Source organism: Platichthys flesus, chromosome 22 (genome assembly GCF_949316205.1).
Source record: "Platichthys flesus chromosome 22, fPlaFle2.1, whole genome shotgun sequence".
Taxonomy (NCBI): domain Eukaryota; kingdom Metazoa; phylum Chordata; class Actinopteri; order Pleuronectiformes; family Pleuronectidae; genus Platichthys; species Platichthys flesus.
The window spans coordinates 4,486,936-4,503,174 of record NC_084966.1 but is presented as its reverse complement, the minus strand read 5'-3'; the positions used below and the strand labels follow the sequence as shown (position 1 = coordinate 4,503,174).

Sequence of the window (16,239 nt, the reverse complement as noted above, 5' to 3'; positions counted from 1 at the left end):
GATATCAAACTCCACATAGCAAAAAGCCTGTCTGAACCAATTTGCCCATCCTAGTATTTGGAATGCATCCCTCAGAATAAACGCAGATGAGTACATTTCCCCCAGTGCACTAGCACATGTGGCTTTTGTATTCCACAATAATGTTCATCGCAGTATTCAGACACACAATGGGCGATGTTTCCATCTTTTTTGTGACAGATTTTGCAGCTTCAAAGTGTAAAACATGGCAGACAGGCAGGGCTGAAAATACTCAGTGAATTCAACATCATTACCCTGAATAAAGAGCAGGTAAAACCTCCATTAGCCTGCGGGCATTCATCACACCATCAAAAGGCTGAGAGGTGAAGAGACACTGATGGAATGTTAAAGAGATGGAGGGAAGGGGGGGGAACTGGGTAAGGGGTGGGATTTGAAAAAAAAAAGCTTGTTTTGGTTACATTCTGCTGAAGCGGTGGTGGGGAGGGGGGATTGTTTTGAGAGAAAAAGTGAGGGAGGAAGAGAGTGAAGGGGAGGAGGAGAGAGAGCTCGCATCGCAGTACACCCCGTGCGTAAATGTGACCATCCTCTTGGTGGATCCCCTCCATCCCTGCGTCCCTGCGTCCCCTGCAGCCTCCAGCGGCTCCTCTCTTCTCCTTTTCGCCCGGATCACCGGCTCGGTGGTCACTTTCGATTTTGACCGTGGAGTCCCGGGTGTCTCGGCTCGGCGCCCTCCTCACGGGGTTAGGGGGAGCGCCGGGGGCCACGTCCCGCTTCCTGCCGGGCTTCGTGTCAGCCCCCGCCGAGAGCAATGGCACGGAACGCCGGGAGAGACGCGGCTCGACCCGCTCCCGCATGCCCGTGATGCGGGGTCTCATCGCACCTCAGAACACCTTCTTGGACACCATCGCGACGCGTTTCGATGGGACCCGTGAGTGCATTTCTTATCTGCGAGTTTTCTCCTAATCCCTGAATGTTTTGGGCCACATGAGTGGATGCGTTGATTAGTTTAAACTCTGAAAGTCCTAATCCAACGACCTACAAAGAGCTTAATAAGGATTGAGGGCACATGGAGAGACGGACCTGCCACTGGCGCACTGATACTCTGACTTCTGAATGGATGAGGATGAATGAAAGCAGGCTCCCAAACAGAGGGAATCATGAAGCACCTTCTGTCTAGTGGCCACTACACAGCCTGATCTGATGCTTGGGCTTCTTTTATCCCTGCTTGCACTAAAATACAGATTGTTTAAAGTCAATTAAGTAGTTTAGGTTCATCCAACATTATTCATTTATAATATTAAAGCAATAGATTGAAAGTAGACAACATATTTTGGACCACATATAAAATTTTAAATGAAATTGGAGGCAAAGAAGTGGTTTCCTGTCTGTGTCTACTGTGATAATATGCTCAGCTGCTATAATGTACAGTGTGAATTAATGCAGTGTCATAATTACCATTCAAATAAGGCTTTGGGCTGCAGCTTTGCAACCGAGAGCCATCCTTCAATTTGATAACGCTGTGCTCCGATTCGATGTGGATCCAGTTTGCCGCAGATTCAATTAGAGATATACTTCACACACCAGTCACGGGTGTGGATTAACCTGTCAGGTGAACCCAGGGCGAAAAATTAAGAGCGGCTGGGCCCCTGTTAACCCCATCTTCTCCCCTTGATATGGTATGGTAATTAGATTTTCTGCAAAAGACAGCTCTGATTTGGACTCTTGAAGACCAGGCCTTATGATCATATCGTGCTATGTTGTATTGTTCATCAGATTTAAAAACCAGCTCTTTATGACGGGAACATTTCAAACCATTACATCAGCACAAAGCAGTTCATTAAGTAAATGTGGAACCTGAACTCCTTTCAGATCAGATATTGATATTGGATGTTAATCAGCTGTTTTCACCCAGAAGTCTTTGCAGAACCCTTCACATCAGTCTGCGCATTAAGAAATCACTGTCGATCAATGTGCAAACTGCAGTTGTTAAAGCTTAGCCCGGTTACATAACACAGTTCTGAAGGCACACACTCACAGGCAGGGCCGAGCAGCAGATGTGTGGTTGAAGGACGAGCGGAATCTGTCTCTTTTCCTGAAGCACATTAGTAAATTACAGTAAAATAAATGTGCTTAGGTCATAGTTGGATTCCTGCTGCAGTGTGTTCGGAGGAACGATCAGTCATGAGATGTTATTGTGGCATCTGTAGGTATGTGACATTTTGTTTGTCCCCTGAGGACAAAGCTATATGAGGTAGCTTTGCTTCAATTAGGATTTGTGTCAACAGCGCTCAGTTCTCCTCTAATGGAAGTGTATCTGATCGCTACCTGCAGTTTCCCTTCAGCCACGGTGTTCAGGCCGGCAGATGCAGATCCATTAGACTCAGGACTTCCCTGGCTGAGCAGAGATTTGTACTCACTTTAGGAGTTCTCCTCTCTAAACCCCAATTTACCTGAGAACTAAATTAAATTCATATGGCTGCATGAACAAAAGGATGAGAATCTATGCTCAACAGGGACAGTGTCCACTCCTGGTCTGATCCTACAAACTGTGTTCATGAAAATGATGAACAGATCCTTGCAAGAGACCAAAATCCTCAGATGATGCTTGATTTCCACTTTCTGCAAGCTCACCTCCAGCTCTCATTAAACAGGGATCAGAGGGCTCTCTCTGGGGAACGGCTCCAACACTATATACTATTCCCATGACACCCCCTCCCATAAAACAACCCCAGGAGCGTTAGTCCACAGAACACGCACTGGACGCCCTCTTTGAGAGGAATAAAACCCTGAGTATTGAAGATACTCTTTTTATACATGTGAATCACAGTGTCCTCTTGCCAGCTTACAGGCACATAAAACCTTTTCAGGCAGCTGGAAAGGCTGAGGGCAAAGAAACTAAAGGTCAGTCACTTAAGGTTTAAAAACAACAGCATGTGTGCTTCCAGGGTCTTCAACTCAGTTCATGCTCGCTGCTCCTGTCAGAACTGATGTTGGATGGAGATTGCAAAGTTGGTGAAGACGAGGCAGGAAACTAAGGAAAATCCAAGAGTTCCTTTAACTGGACCTTAAGCATTAATCCCTGACCGGTCTGAATCTGTCTCCCCCTCTCTTGTGGTCTGACAGCATGGTCTCCCCTCTCTTTCTCCTCCATTGCCTGAATGACCACGGAGGCTGATACCTCTCCACTGATTCACGAGTTCCCCGGGCCGATCAAACCTGCTTCTTTTGGTTCTCAGCCTGAGTCACAGCAGGAACTGATGGCCCTCCTTCGAGCAGCCCCAGAAATGAGGCTTTGAACATGAGCCACCCAGAGCTAAAGGTTTCCAGGCTTTGCCAACACACGAGCCTCTGTCAGGGGGTTCCCTATTCCCCGCAGCCTAAACATTAAGCTGTTCGAAGTCTTTCCAGAAGCTTCCACCATCATCAACTCTGAGTTTCTCTGTTTCTGGGTATAAAAAGATGAAGGATGTACGTCTGGTGAGCTGCAGTTTCTCGCACTTGGACAACCTTCACGTTGAGCACTTCATTCATGATTACACTCTTGTTCCTAAAAATCACAGTAGGTGCATTTTAATGAGGTGCTTCTATGACCAAACAACCGTATGACTCCACGCAGCTGTCCTAGGGGCACTGTCATGAACGTGTTGAGAAGCAGGAGCTGAACAAAGCGTTTGTTAGTGTTGGTTCAGAGAAGATGACAAACAGGAGTGTTGGGGACCTTCGAAAAAACACACCAAGGGTTCTTTGTGGCATTCACGTACATCACCAGTACATCACCACATTCATGCCTTGAAGCAGTGCCAGGAAAAACAGTGCGGCGAATGTTCATTGTGAGTGGTAGTGTTTCTCAAAGGCAGCTGAGCAGAACAGGATTTCCAGGTCAGAAGCTGGGATCTTCCATCTTTCCCATACATCATTAATGCGGCACGATAACCACGGAGACTCCAGGGAGTTCCTCTCTTCTTTCTTTTTTTTCTCTGCTTCTTACATTTCAGAGTAGAGCTTTAGAGCCTTTGTAACACAGAGATATCTCAATCTCTCTCCCTCACCTCAGAGAAACTGCTCTGTATGTGCTTGGTTTGTATAATGTTCTGATTGGACCATTAACTGGTGGTTTGCAATGGACATCAAGCTTTCTTACCTTCTAATTTCCTGCTTTGTGCAATAATTCTGGGTAATGAAGTCCTTAAATCTAGGTAGTTTCTGTTTAAGACTGTATATAAGTCTAATACAGGTCATAAACCCTGCCTGCTCCATGCTCGATACAGCACAGACCCAGGCTCCAAATGCTAAGATATTCGATGGGATATTTTTGCTTCATTTCTGGGTAGTGGGAGGAAGAGGAGACATGTCGTCCATATTACTATACATGGTGTTTGACACAAATGTGTTCGATAGTCTCCCGCCATGTGCAGGAAGCTCAAAATATCAAAGAAACCTTCTAATCATTTATCAAAATCACAAATTGGTGATGTTCAGCTGCTGAAACTAATATTTGTTTGTCATTTATTCACTAATTGATTGTTTAGGCTGTTCAATGTCCAACAATAATGACAAAATTCTGATACAAATTTTAAATGAAAGATGACCTCAAAGGGATGTATAGTCATCAGGGATGTAGAGAATCAGCTTTATCTTCTGCAAATATTTCTCAGAAGAACATATATTAATTTCATACATTAGTTATGATTTGATCTCCATGCAACCGTAAAAGAAAAGTGAGTGAATGGGGCAGAGGGAATGAGTTACGTGTTCTCCTCAGAGGAGTTCGGGCACAAAGCCGGAGGCTATAAAGTTTTAAAGCTGATGCAGAGTGAAAATGTGCTTTCAGCTAAAGTTTAGGAAACACATTTCACAAATTATTGTTGTCTTGCAGTCAGTGTTCATCTCTTTCATTTATTAGCCATTGATCCAGTCTTACTCACTATTTGTCAGAAAGTATTGTCAATGGATGCAATTTTTTTTACATAAAAAAACATGAAGAACTACTCATCAGAATTGTGTGTGTGTGTGTGTGTGTGTGTGTGTGTGTGTGTGTGTGTGTGTGTGTGTGTGTGTGTGTGTGTGTGTGTGTGTGTGTGTGTGTGTGTGTGTGTGTGTGTGTGTGTGTGTGTGTGTGTGTGTGTGTGTGTGTGTGTGTGTGTGTGTGTGTGTGTGTGTGTGTGTCAGTCAGACTGTGCACAGCGGTGGATGTATTGTGGCGGGTTGTCGCTGTCCCTGTCATCAGTACCAGGTTTATCGGGGTTCCCTGAGCAGCTCAGAGGCTGAGTCTAAGTGGTTTTGTAGTTCTCGCCTCTCCTTGCACCTGTGTTGAAGTGTGGATGTGACGGGCCTCTCCTGGTGCCTGGACAATGTGCAGGAGATGAATACTTCACAGGGAGTAATGCAGAACGCCAGAACATCAGAGCAATAGGCCAGGGCGGAAGGGAAAGGATGTAGGACGTGGAAGTGTTTCTCTGTAACCAGATCACGTCTGAGGGGGAGAAAGTTCATGTGAGTAAGAGTCGGACCACGTTACACACTCACTGAATTCTAACCAACACACATCCAGATGCAAAGATGGGACTTTCTGCGTCTCCATCCCAAATATCTTCACACTGTTAAATGTGCATCACGGCTCAATAATGATGTGTTTTTTCTGCCTCCGACATTTACATTATCATTATGAATGCATCTGCTCAGAATGTTTCCCTGATCAGCAAAAACGAGTTGAGTTAAGTGGACACATATGTGATGCACCTGCATGAGCACACATCCCTGCACAGTTCAACGAGGATGAAAAGGCCTTCATCGCATTTGTTTGAGCCTCAAGGTTACACACAATATATTTTAATGAGAGATATAAATATAATTGTCTTTGTTTATGATGGTTCCATTTGGTGGTCTGGCTTTTGCAACCACTACCACAGTATCTAACTCTCAGTTATTATTTTGATCCATCCTCTTGTTTTCTGCTGCCTCAGATGAAACCGGTGAATTCCACTGAGCCTTCCACAGTTTGATTTACTTCCAAGATGTTTGGAGCTTTTACACTGGACATGCTTTATTAATACACATATTATTCAATTTCATTGTCCCCCAGTTCATCTTCATGAAATCTCACTCTTTACTAATTCATCCGTCTCTCACTCTGTCCATCCCTCTCTTTCAATATTTCGCTTGCCGGCTCTCCCGTCTTATATTGCCTTCATTCTTCAAATTGAGTGCTCCGGCCTTGCAGAGTCATTTACGTATGGACTTTAATGATCTCAGTGGAACGAGCGTCTCAGCTGTGTGAGCCACCTTTCATACCAAACTCACTTTCATTATGAATTATTCAAGTTTGTGCCCATAACTGGTGCCTTCAAAACCATTATTCAGGGATCGGGCTTCTATAACAGCCCTGCAACCGACACACATGCTTGTTTTTGGAGTTTTATATTTCAGTTTGAAATATTATTGGTTAATATCTCACCCCCTTTATTTGTATTTATTTCATATTGTGTACACAGCACCAGCTTCGACTTAATTAAACCTGCCAGGGAAGCTTGGTGACATAGGGATGAAATGTGCTCTCGGGCCCCTGTTAATAATAATAACTGAGCAAAACAAATTCCAGCGGAATGAATTTATAACATCAAGTCCTGTGTCATAAGTGATTGCATATCATATGATTGCAGATTACTCTTTTTGGGCACTGTCATGTCTTCCATCTTCCAGACACTGCGGAAAGATAAGAAGGCTGAAAACACTGCAATCCTCCAAAGTAAAATTATTCACGTGGTATTTTGAATTTGATTTCTTGAGCACTTAAAGCATCACTGTCCACAGAATGCAAAAGAAGTCCTTGAGGAGTGAATTCAAAAGTGATTTTACAGAGTGTGGGGCTGCATCGCTCGTCTCCCTGCTTGGTATGGCTGTCGTGTGTGAGAGTGGCTCGGCAGCTAATGCACTGGTCATAAATACATCACATTCCATCCTTTCATTTTTGTTGTGTGGCTTCATGACTGAACAAAAACAAGACGCGACATTGTGTTGCTTTGAGACATCCGATCAGACACACAGCGTATCTGAGCGGATACAAAATAAGAATCCCAAATCCCCCCAGTGATATATGCAGTAGGTTAGTCGTTGTATTTGTTTCTATGTCGCACTGAAATAAAATTGTATAACCGATGAAAATTGCCCAAGGCTGTGAAAATACAGAAATGACTTACATAATTAAAGTCTGGGATGTTGGCTTTTAGTGGTAAGTTTTATTTGTGCAGCTCAATCCCTACAATGTGTGAGAAAGCAGCTGCTGCTACTTGAAGTGTGGTAGAGAGAGAGAGAGAGAGAGAGAGAGGGAGAAGGGGATACGCATCGGACAAACACAGAAAAGGTGATATTAGTTGTTGAGAACAACAGACGTGACACCTTTGTGAAATTCAAGGTGATGACCCTGCAGTTGAGGAAAGTGTGAAGGTGCACAGGGAACAAAACTGTCATCAGACCTTAAAGGCACAGTGCATGGTGCTTCCTGCCGGCTGAGGTTTGATTGTGACGAATAGAAACCAACCCCAAGTTGTTTTCAAGCCTCAACTTTGACTTGAAACTAGAGATTGAGAGCACAGAGTCCTTAGGAAAATGTTTCCTGACATTAAAAATCAAGTGAGAACTGGGGTCATTGAATGTGTCTTAAGTGAGCGAACGAGGCAAGAGACTAAAGGTTTCAGGCCCTTCCACATTGACTTCACTTTCCAGACCTGGAGTCTATGTCCATCTTTATATAGAGGCTGTGATATTTATAGCTACATATCCAATGAGGGCTTGAGGGAGCACATGGAAAAGTCTGGGAGTTCTAGTTGTTGCGCGCTCACACGAAATCCAACCTGGAGAATGTCTTCAGAATGAAGCAAATAATAATGGATTGTCAAAGTAAATAATTGGAAGTACTAGAGAGCACAATCGTGCAAAAAAGAACAAAACAGGCATCACTTAAAATAAATATTTTTCCTGCTTGATCTTGTGCAGATGATATTAAACCGGTTTTTCGCTGCTTTGAGGCCTGTGATCATCTAACTGCTCCTCTTCTTCATTAACAATGCCTCTGTGTCTCGGTTTCACTGGACTGTGTCTTCTGCTCTACTACCTTCCCATCTCTCCCCCCTCAGACAGTAACTTCGTGCTGGGAAACGCCCAGGTCCAGTCCCTCTATCCCATCGTCTACTGCTCCGACGGTTTCTGTGAGCTGACTGGCTTCGCCCGCGGCGAGCTGATGCAGAAGAGCTGCATGTGTCACTTCCTGTACGGCAGCGAGACCAGCGACCGCCTCCCCCCCCAGATGCAGAAAGCTCTGGACGAGAGGCGAGAGTTCAAGACCGAGATCGTTCTGTACAAGAAGAGCGGTGAGGCCGATGTGCTGGAGGATATTGTCAATTTGAATCATGTTCAATACTGTTGGTGGAGTCCGACAAAACAACTGTATTATCTCCCTTGTGGAATTCAAGGTTATTGGAATATTCTCTAATCTCTCTTCTCTCCGAACAGGCTCGAAGTTCTGGTGTCTGCTGGACATCGTGCCCATAAAGAACGAGAAGAGCGAGGTGGTTCTGTTCCTGGTCTCACACAAAGACATCACGGAAAACAAGGACCAGGACCATGGCAACGAGTCCGACACTGGTGAGAGAAAGTTTGAACGAGGACAAAAACTAAGCGCATCATCCAATTCAACAATTGCTCACACGAAAGTGATCTAATAGAGGCTTCACAGCTGGGGCACAAACAAGCTGCAGACATGATTTGGGGTTTTATGGTGGGGGTGGGAGGAAATCACATGTAATGTCCCTGTTCTCCTTCTCCCCATCTAATCAGCTGCTGTTTCCAAACTTATTTCCATGTTCTGACAATACTAGTGTCATTTAAATAGATTGTGTTTTCTCTGGATATGGTCGTCTTTGTGTTGTCAGCAGGATTATGCAAAAACCAGCTTAATCCAAGGAAGAAACCATTAGAGCAGATTCTGATAAAGATCTATGTTTTTCTTACTTTCTCTAAGATAAGATAAACTAATCCTTAAACAGTCCCACAGTGAGGACATTTTGTAGATATGCAATAACAAGGCAAGGAAATATAAAAATATGAATAAGAGGTCTATAGAATGTAAACAGAATATAACACTTTGAACAGAATGTGCAAACCGAATGGATTAGCCTTAGCTGAGGTGTGAGCTCTTCAAGCGGCCTCCTAGCTTGGAGAGCATTACATTATGTGCTGTTGTCATTTGACTGTAACTTAACTTTCTTTTGCGATACTTTCATCGAGTTGTAAACATATCTGAGTTTAACATGGGCCTAGTGGACACCTAAATTATGAATGAGTACATCATCTGTTTTTCAAATCAAGGTGATTTGAGGGTCTCATGAACATGAACGTTGACTTTCTGAAACCCATATCCTCCACTGATTTCCTGTTAAGTTGAGGGGCTCAATGATGTTTTCTGAGCTTGTAGTACTTTCACTGTGCTAACGTGACTCACAGGAGCAGTACACACACCACGGCTTCAACAATCTAATGCTTGTATTACGCGCAGGCCGTGTAATGTGTTGTTTGGCTGAATCAATTTGGATTATGGTCGGATTTTTGCAGCTGTAAGCGTCAGCAACAACATAAAGTGAGATTTGAATGGGAAAATTAACCCAGAGGACAAACCTGATTGCAGGACATAGGGTAGTATTAGACCCCAGAGCCTCATTTAAACCCAGAAGAAGGCTTTTTGTTCAGTGTGACTTTCATGCAAGTATCAGTTAACTTGGAGCAATAAAACTTGTGGTCAAAACAGTGGTCCTCACACAGTCTCGAATTTTGTTCTTGAACGGCTTCAGTTTCTTCCAGGCATCTACTTCACGTATCTCAGATTATCTCAGATTTTTGTGTGTCGTCCCTTTCAGATGAGGAAACGGGCCTGGAGATCCACCAGGTCAGCCGCCCTCCAGGCTTCAGCAGTGAGCGGCGCCGCAGTCGCGCTGTCCTCTACCAGCTGTCAGGACACCTACAGAAACAGGAGAAGACCAAGAGCAAGCTCAAGATCAACAATGTGAGACACGTTCGGTATCTCCTGTCCTAATAAGATGTTGACCTACTCAGTTTCTACTCGTGCAGAGAAGAAACAGAATCAGCAACTATGAAATCTGCAGAGCAAACACATTCATATTCATTCACGATCAACCTTTTGTCAGAATCCTTGTAGGCTTCGTAGAAAAGCAAACATATTAGTGAAGGTAGTGTCGCAGGATTTTAATAAACCTTGCAGCCTCTAGTTAATTTAATCTTTCCCTGAATTTACTTCTGAAGAGCTGCGATGCACAGTGTCAGCAGATTACTCATACAACTTGTATTTGCAGGAAAAGGGCTAATTAGTTTGTTGGGCGCTCTTCAAGGGCTTCGTTTCTACAAATTTATATTCTTATTAAACCCAGCTAGTTGAAAACATTCAAAACAATTCAAGCAAGTGAGAGGAGGAAGAAAATCCCCGGGCAGCACGAGCTCAATGGACCTTAGAGTAAGAAAAGTGGTATAAAATGAGAATCTGTTCAGAGAAAGGCTGATAATGTATCTTAGTCAAAAGATTAAAATGTCAAGATGTAACAGTACTTTGTTAAAATATCTAAAATTATGTTCCAACTTCCCTACACAATGTAATGCTAATGATCTGTATTTTCCTTTGATGCAACACTTTCTATAAGAAACCAATGAATAATCCTGCACTGGTAGAACTGGTGATAAAATATTTATAATGACAAGTTGAGGTCCTTCCAAACTAAGGGCTCCCAGTGGTAATTGCATGGATGCTAATATGGATAATGTGAGTTCAGTATTAATGTTCGTGTGTGTGTGTGTGGTTGTATGTGTGTGTGTGTGTTTGTGTCCGTACACCCAGAGTGTTCTTGGAGCCAACGCAAACCCGGTTCCCGAATACAAGGTGGCCGACGTCCAGAGGTCCCGACTCATCCTGCTCCACTACGGTGCGTTCAAGGCCGGCTGGGATTGGCTGATCCTGCTGGCCACTTTCTATGTGGCCGTCACCGTCCCCTACAACGTGTGCTTCACCGCGGTGGAGGCGCGGGGGGACGGCGGCTCGGCGGCCCGACACCCTCCCAGCGTGAGCGACATCTTGGTGGAGATCCTCTTCATCATCGGTGAGGCTGCTTTAACACGCTTGGCTTTGTCTTTCTAACTTTAAAATCATTGATCCCCAACTAGTAAAGACAATACCTTCCATTTAATCAAATCTTTACATATATATACAATATCAATTTCGTCCAATATTCTTTCAGTTTAAGCTTCCTGGCCTAAATATGCCCATGAAATCCTTCCTCATCTCTAAATTGGCCCCTCCATCCAACTCCCCTCCAAGCTTTATGCTAATTCAACCTCCCTCTCAAACAATCTCCACTTATCCTTCCATCTCAACCTGCTCTCTCCCCTCTGGCAAACAACTCCACTAATCCCAATCAAAGACGGCTTGTTAAAGGGGATATTCTTTTTTTTCTTCAGCTCCAGCTCTGTCTGTCACAGTTCTATACTTTTACTCCAGTAAACCCTTGTGACGTCTTCCCACAGCCCAGTGGTCCTGCCGAAGTTTAATTCTGAATGAAGTTTTGTTCTCCGTGTGTCAGATATCGTGCTGAATTTCCGAACCACCTTCGTGAGCACGTCCGGCCAGGTCGTGTACGATTCCCGCTCCATCTGCATTCACTATGTCACCTCCTGGCTGTTTGTGGATCTGATCGCCGCCTTGCCCTTCGACCTGCTCTACGCCTTCAACATCAGTGTGGTGAGCCTCACACACAGACACACACACACACACACACACACACACAACACCTCTGTGTGTCCTTAGGTGGCATTTCTACATTAATGTTTGATGTGATGCAGAGATAGAAGCTCAATGGGCCTTGCCGGTGGTAATAACTTTATTTTATCAATACCACTCTCCTGCATCTCTCTGCCATTGATTTAATACGACCATGAAGCAGCCTTCAAATAGAAACGCACACTTAGCACACACACACACAACAATACATTATTCTATGAAGATTTGTCTCAATATTTTGACTGTGCTCGACTGTCATTGCTTTGAGTAAGTCATCATAAAGCGTGGCTCAGACTGCAGCAATGTCAGGCTGATGAAACCCCAGCCTGGTCCCGCGAGAATCAGAGGAGGAATCTGGTTTCCATTTGAACTAAAGAGAGATACGAGCTAGCATGTCACTGGTGTCACAACAAGAAACTCATTATTAGTCCACTGGTAATTAAGCAGATAAATGAGTGCGCTGTCGACAGATAACAGGTGGAGGCCAGATGATGTGGAGTGTGGAGCCTAATCACTGTGTTGGGCCACAGTCCAGAGGCTGAACACCAGACACTGGAGCCGACGGTGAGGACAAAGGGTCGTAAAACTTTTGGAGGGAAAACATTCTCCAGCAGGCCTGAGAATCTCCCCCTGGTGGTTGGGAAATGTCCTGAAGAGCCTTCAGGACCCCCGCTGAGTTCCAAGCACCGCCCACTGAGGTCCAACTCCGACACTCAATTGGCTTAAAGCCAGCATCATCCTATGACCAGCACCTCAAGGAGGCAGAACCTCTCAGGTAGAATAAAACCACTGAGACATCAATGCTCGCTGCCATTTTCCCTGCTCTGAAGACGTCAACAGACCCCTCCGGGTCTTTCCAGATGATTTAGTTGCTAAAGGGGGCAACCAGAGTTATTTTCTTTCATTTCTTTCATTTTCTTTTATCTTAAGTCTGATCTTACTTTGATAGAGACTATTTTTGTTTTTAACTTGAAAAGGCCGTGCACAGGAACTCACTCGCTCGCTGGCCGAGCTCAGAGACTTTCTTTCCAAATCCACAGCTGCGTCAACCGCTGCTCATCCCTGCAGAAGAGACGAAGCCGATTTCGTTCCAAGAGCAAGAGACTTCGCTCTTTTCGGTCCAGCGCTGACCTCCGTTGCAACCACGAGACCCACCGGAGCACCGCTTAAGAGGCCAGGACACTGATTTGTTTTCCAGGAATCCGCCCGTTCGCACGCATCCTGAAGTTTAACGACAGATTCACTGGACTTCCGGGAAATCCGCGCCCCACGCGCAAGCAACACCGCGGAGGTCACAGTAAGAGGCTTTATTGTCTGGGCAGAGACTAGTTTAAATACTTAGCGTGTCATTTGTTTGATTGTATGTTTGTTTGTAGATCGCTGATCTGTTTTTAGCCGTGCTACACGGCGGGCCGAGACGACACATCCGGTTTCTTTGTTTACTGTGTTTTTGAGAAGAGCGCGGTACAGAGCCGGTGCTTCCTTTTTGCGTGTTACCGTCAGAGATATTGTGCGGAGATTTACATCTGTTAAAAGATAAATCTCACGTAACTGGACTGCCTGCTTTGCTAGTAGTTGTCTCTGACGATGTTTCCTGATCTCTCTCTCTCTCTCTCTCTCTCTCTCTCTCTCTCTCTCTCTCTCTCTCTCTCTCTCTCTCTCTCTCTCTCTCTCTCTCCTCCTAAACCTGTTTTTACACACGTCCCGACCTACATTTATACATTTCATGTTACATGGAGAAATCTAGATTTAACGAGCATTTATACATCTCGACGCCATTCGGCGCCAAAACCACGAGATAAGAAATCTCTTTGTCTTAAAGATCCCCTTTGTTAAGGTCAGTGACCAGCAGCCATTTTGCTTTTCGCAACGTGGCGTCACTAAGGTAACCTCCATCTTGGAAGTACGTGAATGTGACATCACCTTGAATTCGGCCAGAGGACGTCACCACGTCATTACGCCATAGCCACTCCCCTTTCTCTTTCTTACACACACACACACAGACAGGCAGACACACACGACCACACACACACATAGATACTCCGTATTACATGTGTGACAATTGTGATAAGTGCTGCTGCTGTTGTTACCATCTTTGAAATATTGGAGTTTGTTAAATGAAGAATCATTGAAATAACATTAACTTTATTTCCCCTTTTTAATAAATACTTTTGTAATTAAAGTATTTGTATTTCTGTGATTATTTGTGCATATGTATGTGTATACAGCTGGATTACTATAGCCTGTGTTCGAACTTAAAACCCTTCATTGTTTATTATATAATCATTAATACTAAATATTGAGATTATTAATATAACCTATATCATTGAGACTGATATTTAAAGATTGAATTGTTGGTCCCTGTAACCAGGGTGGTGCCCCGCGACAATAAGCAATGATTACAGATTTGTATTATTCTTAATTGATAATTTTATTGTTTTCATTAATTATTTTAACTATTATTAATGGATAACCGTATCATTTCTAATTAAATGTGTTACTATTCGTAATTAATAGCTTTATCATTTTTTGATTATTTTTAAGAAATAATTGTTATTTTAATAATCATATTTCATGATTATTAATAATTAGCCAACGTCAATTCTACTCCTACTATTGCACAACATAAATGGTGCCCCGTGTGAGGGTATATAACTCCAGCTGTATCATAATACTGTGTACAATGATCCAGATTCATTGTCAAAGAAAGAATTTTTTTTTTTTTGTTTTCTAAATTCCCCTGCACCTTTGCAACACAGGTATACTCGTGCCTTGCGTATCTGTGATTGGCTGCAGAGTGTAATCGGTGGTTGTGTATTCGCGATGCACAATAATTATAATTAATTTCTTAAGGAGAAACATAATTCGGAAATTTATTGCTCTTTGAATTTTTTTATTTGTAATCCCTTTGCACCTGTGCCAAGCAGGTATACTATTGCCTTGTGTATCCGTTGTTGGATGCTTATTGCATATTAGTGGTTGTGTCATCTCAATGCACGATAATTATAATTAATTTTCTTAAGAGGAAAACAATTATGGAAATGTATTTCTCTTTGAATTTTCGTTATTCTTAATCCCCTTTGCTAAGCAGACGTTGTGTATCACTATGGTTGGTTGCTGACTACGTTTCAGTAGTTTAGTAATTTTTTTTTTTTTATTGGAAAATTTCTGCATGCTTTGAATTTCAAAGAGACTAACTAGATTTGAGAGACTAGTTACGAGTAGACTAGTTGTTAACCAACTAGGTCTAAAGGATTGAGCCATCGAGCTATCCTACATAGCGCTACTATATAGACACAGAGTGAGGCTCACCTGTGCATCTTGTGTAGTGTTTATTAAGTTTTATTCGCTTTAACCTAAGCAAGCTTGAGCAGCCCACCAGGTGCGATTCGCAATCAGAAGATGAGTAGCATGGACCACCCTGGGGCGAGGGCTCCCTCAAGGCCAGACGACCTGTCGGGGACAGTCGCCAGTCTGAAGAATTTTATAGTGATGCTATAATTAAGTTTTTATCCGCTTTTACCTAAGCAAGCTTGAGCAGCCCACCAGGTGCTTTCGCACTCAGAAGATGAGTAGCATGGACCACCCTGGGGCGAGGGCTCCCTCAAGGCCAGACGACCTGTCAGAGACAGTCGCCAGTCTGATCAATTTTTCTAAGTGATGAAGTGAGTTAGTTGAGGGATTATGATTTAAGTTAATGCGATCCAAGGATTGAAGAACTGACCATACACCTCAACAACACCACTAGTCCGAAATTGAGTTTATCCTACGTTCTGGGTCACCTGGCACTCCTCTGCAAACAGAGGGCCACGCGACAAGCCCAAGAACATGTTGATGCGCTCAGAGTCATGCTAGCAGCATGCCTGGCGGAGCAAGAACAAAACTCCCACAATCGGTTTAGATCTCATTATATGAATACCTCTCAACAGAGAAGTTATTTTTAGCCAATGGAAACCATATCAGTACCAGGAGTATAGATATGGTGACCGAAACCCAAAATATGGGATGCATTCTGGGACAGGAGTTAATACGGAGAAGTGTGGCTGAAACAGAGAGACATTGTGCCACCTGTTCCTCCAAGCTCTTCTCAAAGACCAGACACTGATCCCCATGTGCAAAACTAAACAAAACTCCCTCTCCCCTCCAAATCTGAAAAGGGGGGGGGAGAAATCCCAACTCCAAACAGAGAGACCACGCAAACCACTCACATCATCAATAGTTGCATGTCTTAGACCATCTGTCAGTAAATTGTATAACGTATGTTCAGGTAGTGAACCTTCTTAGACCTCGTTGAGTGAATCTTGAAGTTATCTACCACTACGGTTGTGCAGCCCTCCCGGGTAAACTTGGCAATTTACTCTTGGCAGTGCAATTTCCTATATCGGTAGATCTGCAGAACCTAGGAGTAGGATTCATCCTTAATTTAC

The 16,239-nt window shown here is 43.7% G+C and overlaps 1 protein-coding gene across 1 annotated transcript in view; it reads left to right on the top strand.

Moving 5' to 3' along the window:
- Positions 1-624: 624 nt before the first annotated feature.
- Positions 625-16,239, top strand: part of LOC133933793 (potassium voltage-gated channel subfamily H member 8-like) — a 29,523-nt gene continuing 13,908 nt past the window's right edge. Inside the window, exons 1-6 of the mRNA XM_062381017.1 lie at positions 625-907; positions 8,112-8,345; positions 8,488-8,619; positions 9,888-10,033; positions 10,877-11,135; positions 11,616-11,773. Of these exons, the coding sequence (XP_062237001.1) occupies positions 832-907; positions 8,112-8,345; positions 8,488-8,619; positions 9,888-10,033; positions 10,877-11,135; positions 11,616-11,773 (1,005 nt within the window). The 5' untranslated portion in view covers positions 625-831. The remainder of the gene's footprint in view (positions 908-8,111; positions 8,346-8,487; positions 8,620-9,887; positions 10,034-10,876; positions 11,136-11,615; positions 11,774-16,239) is intronic.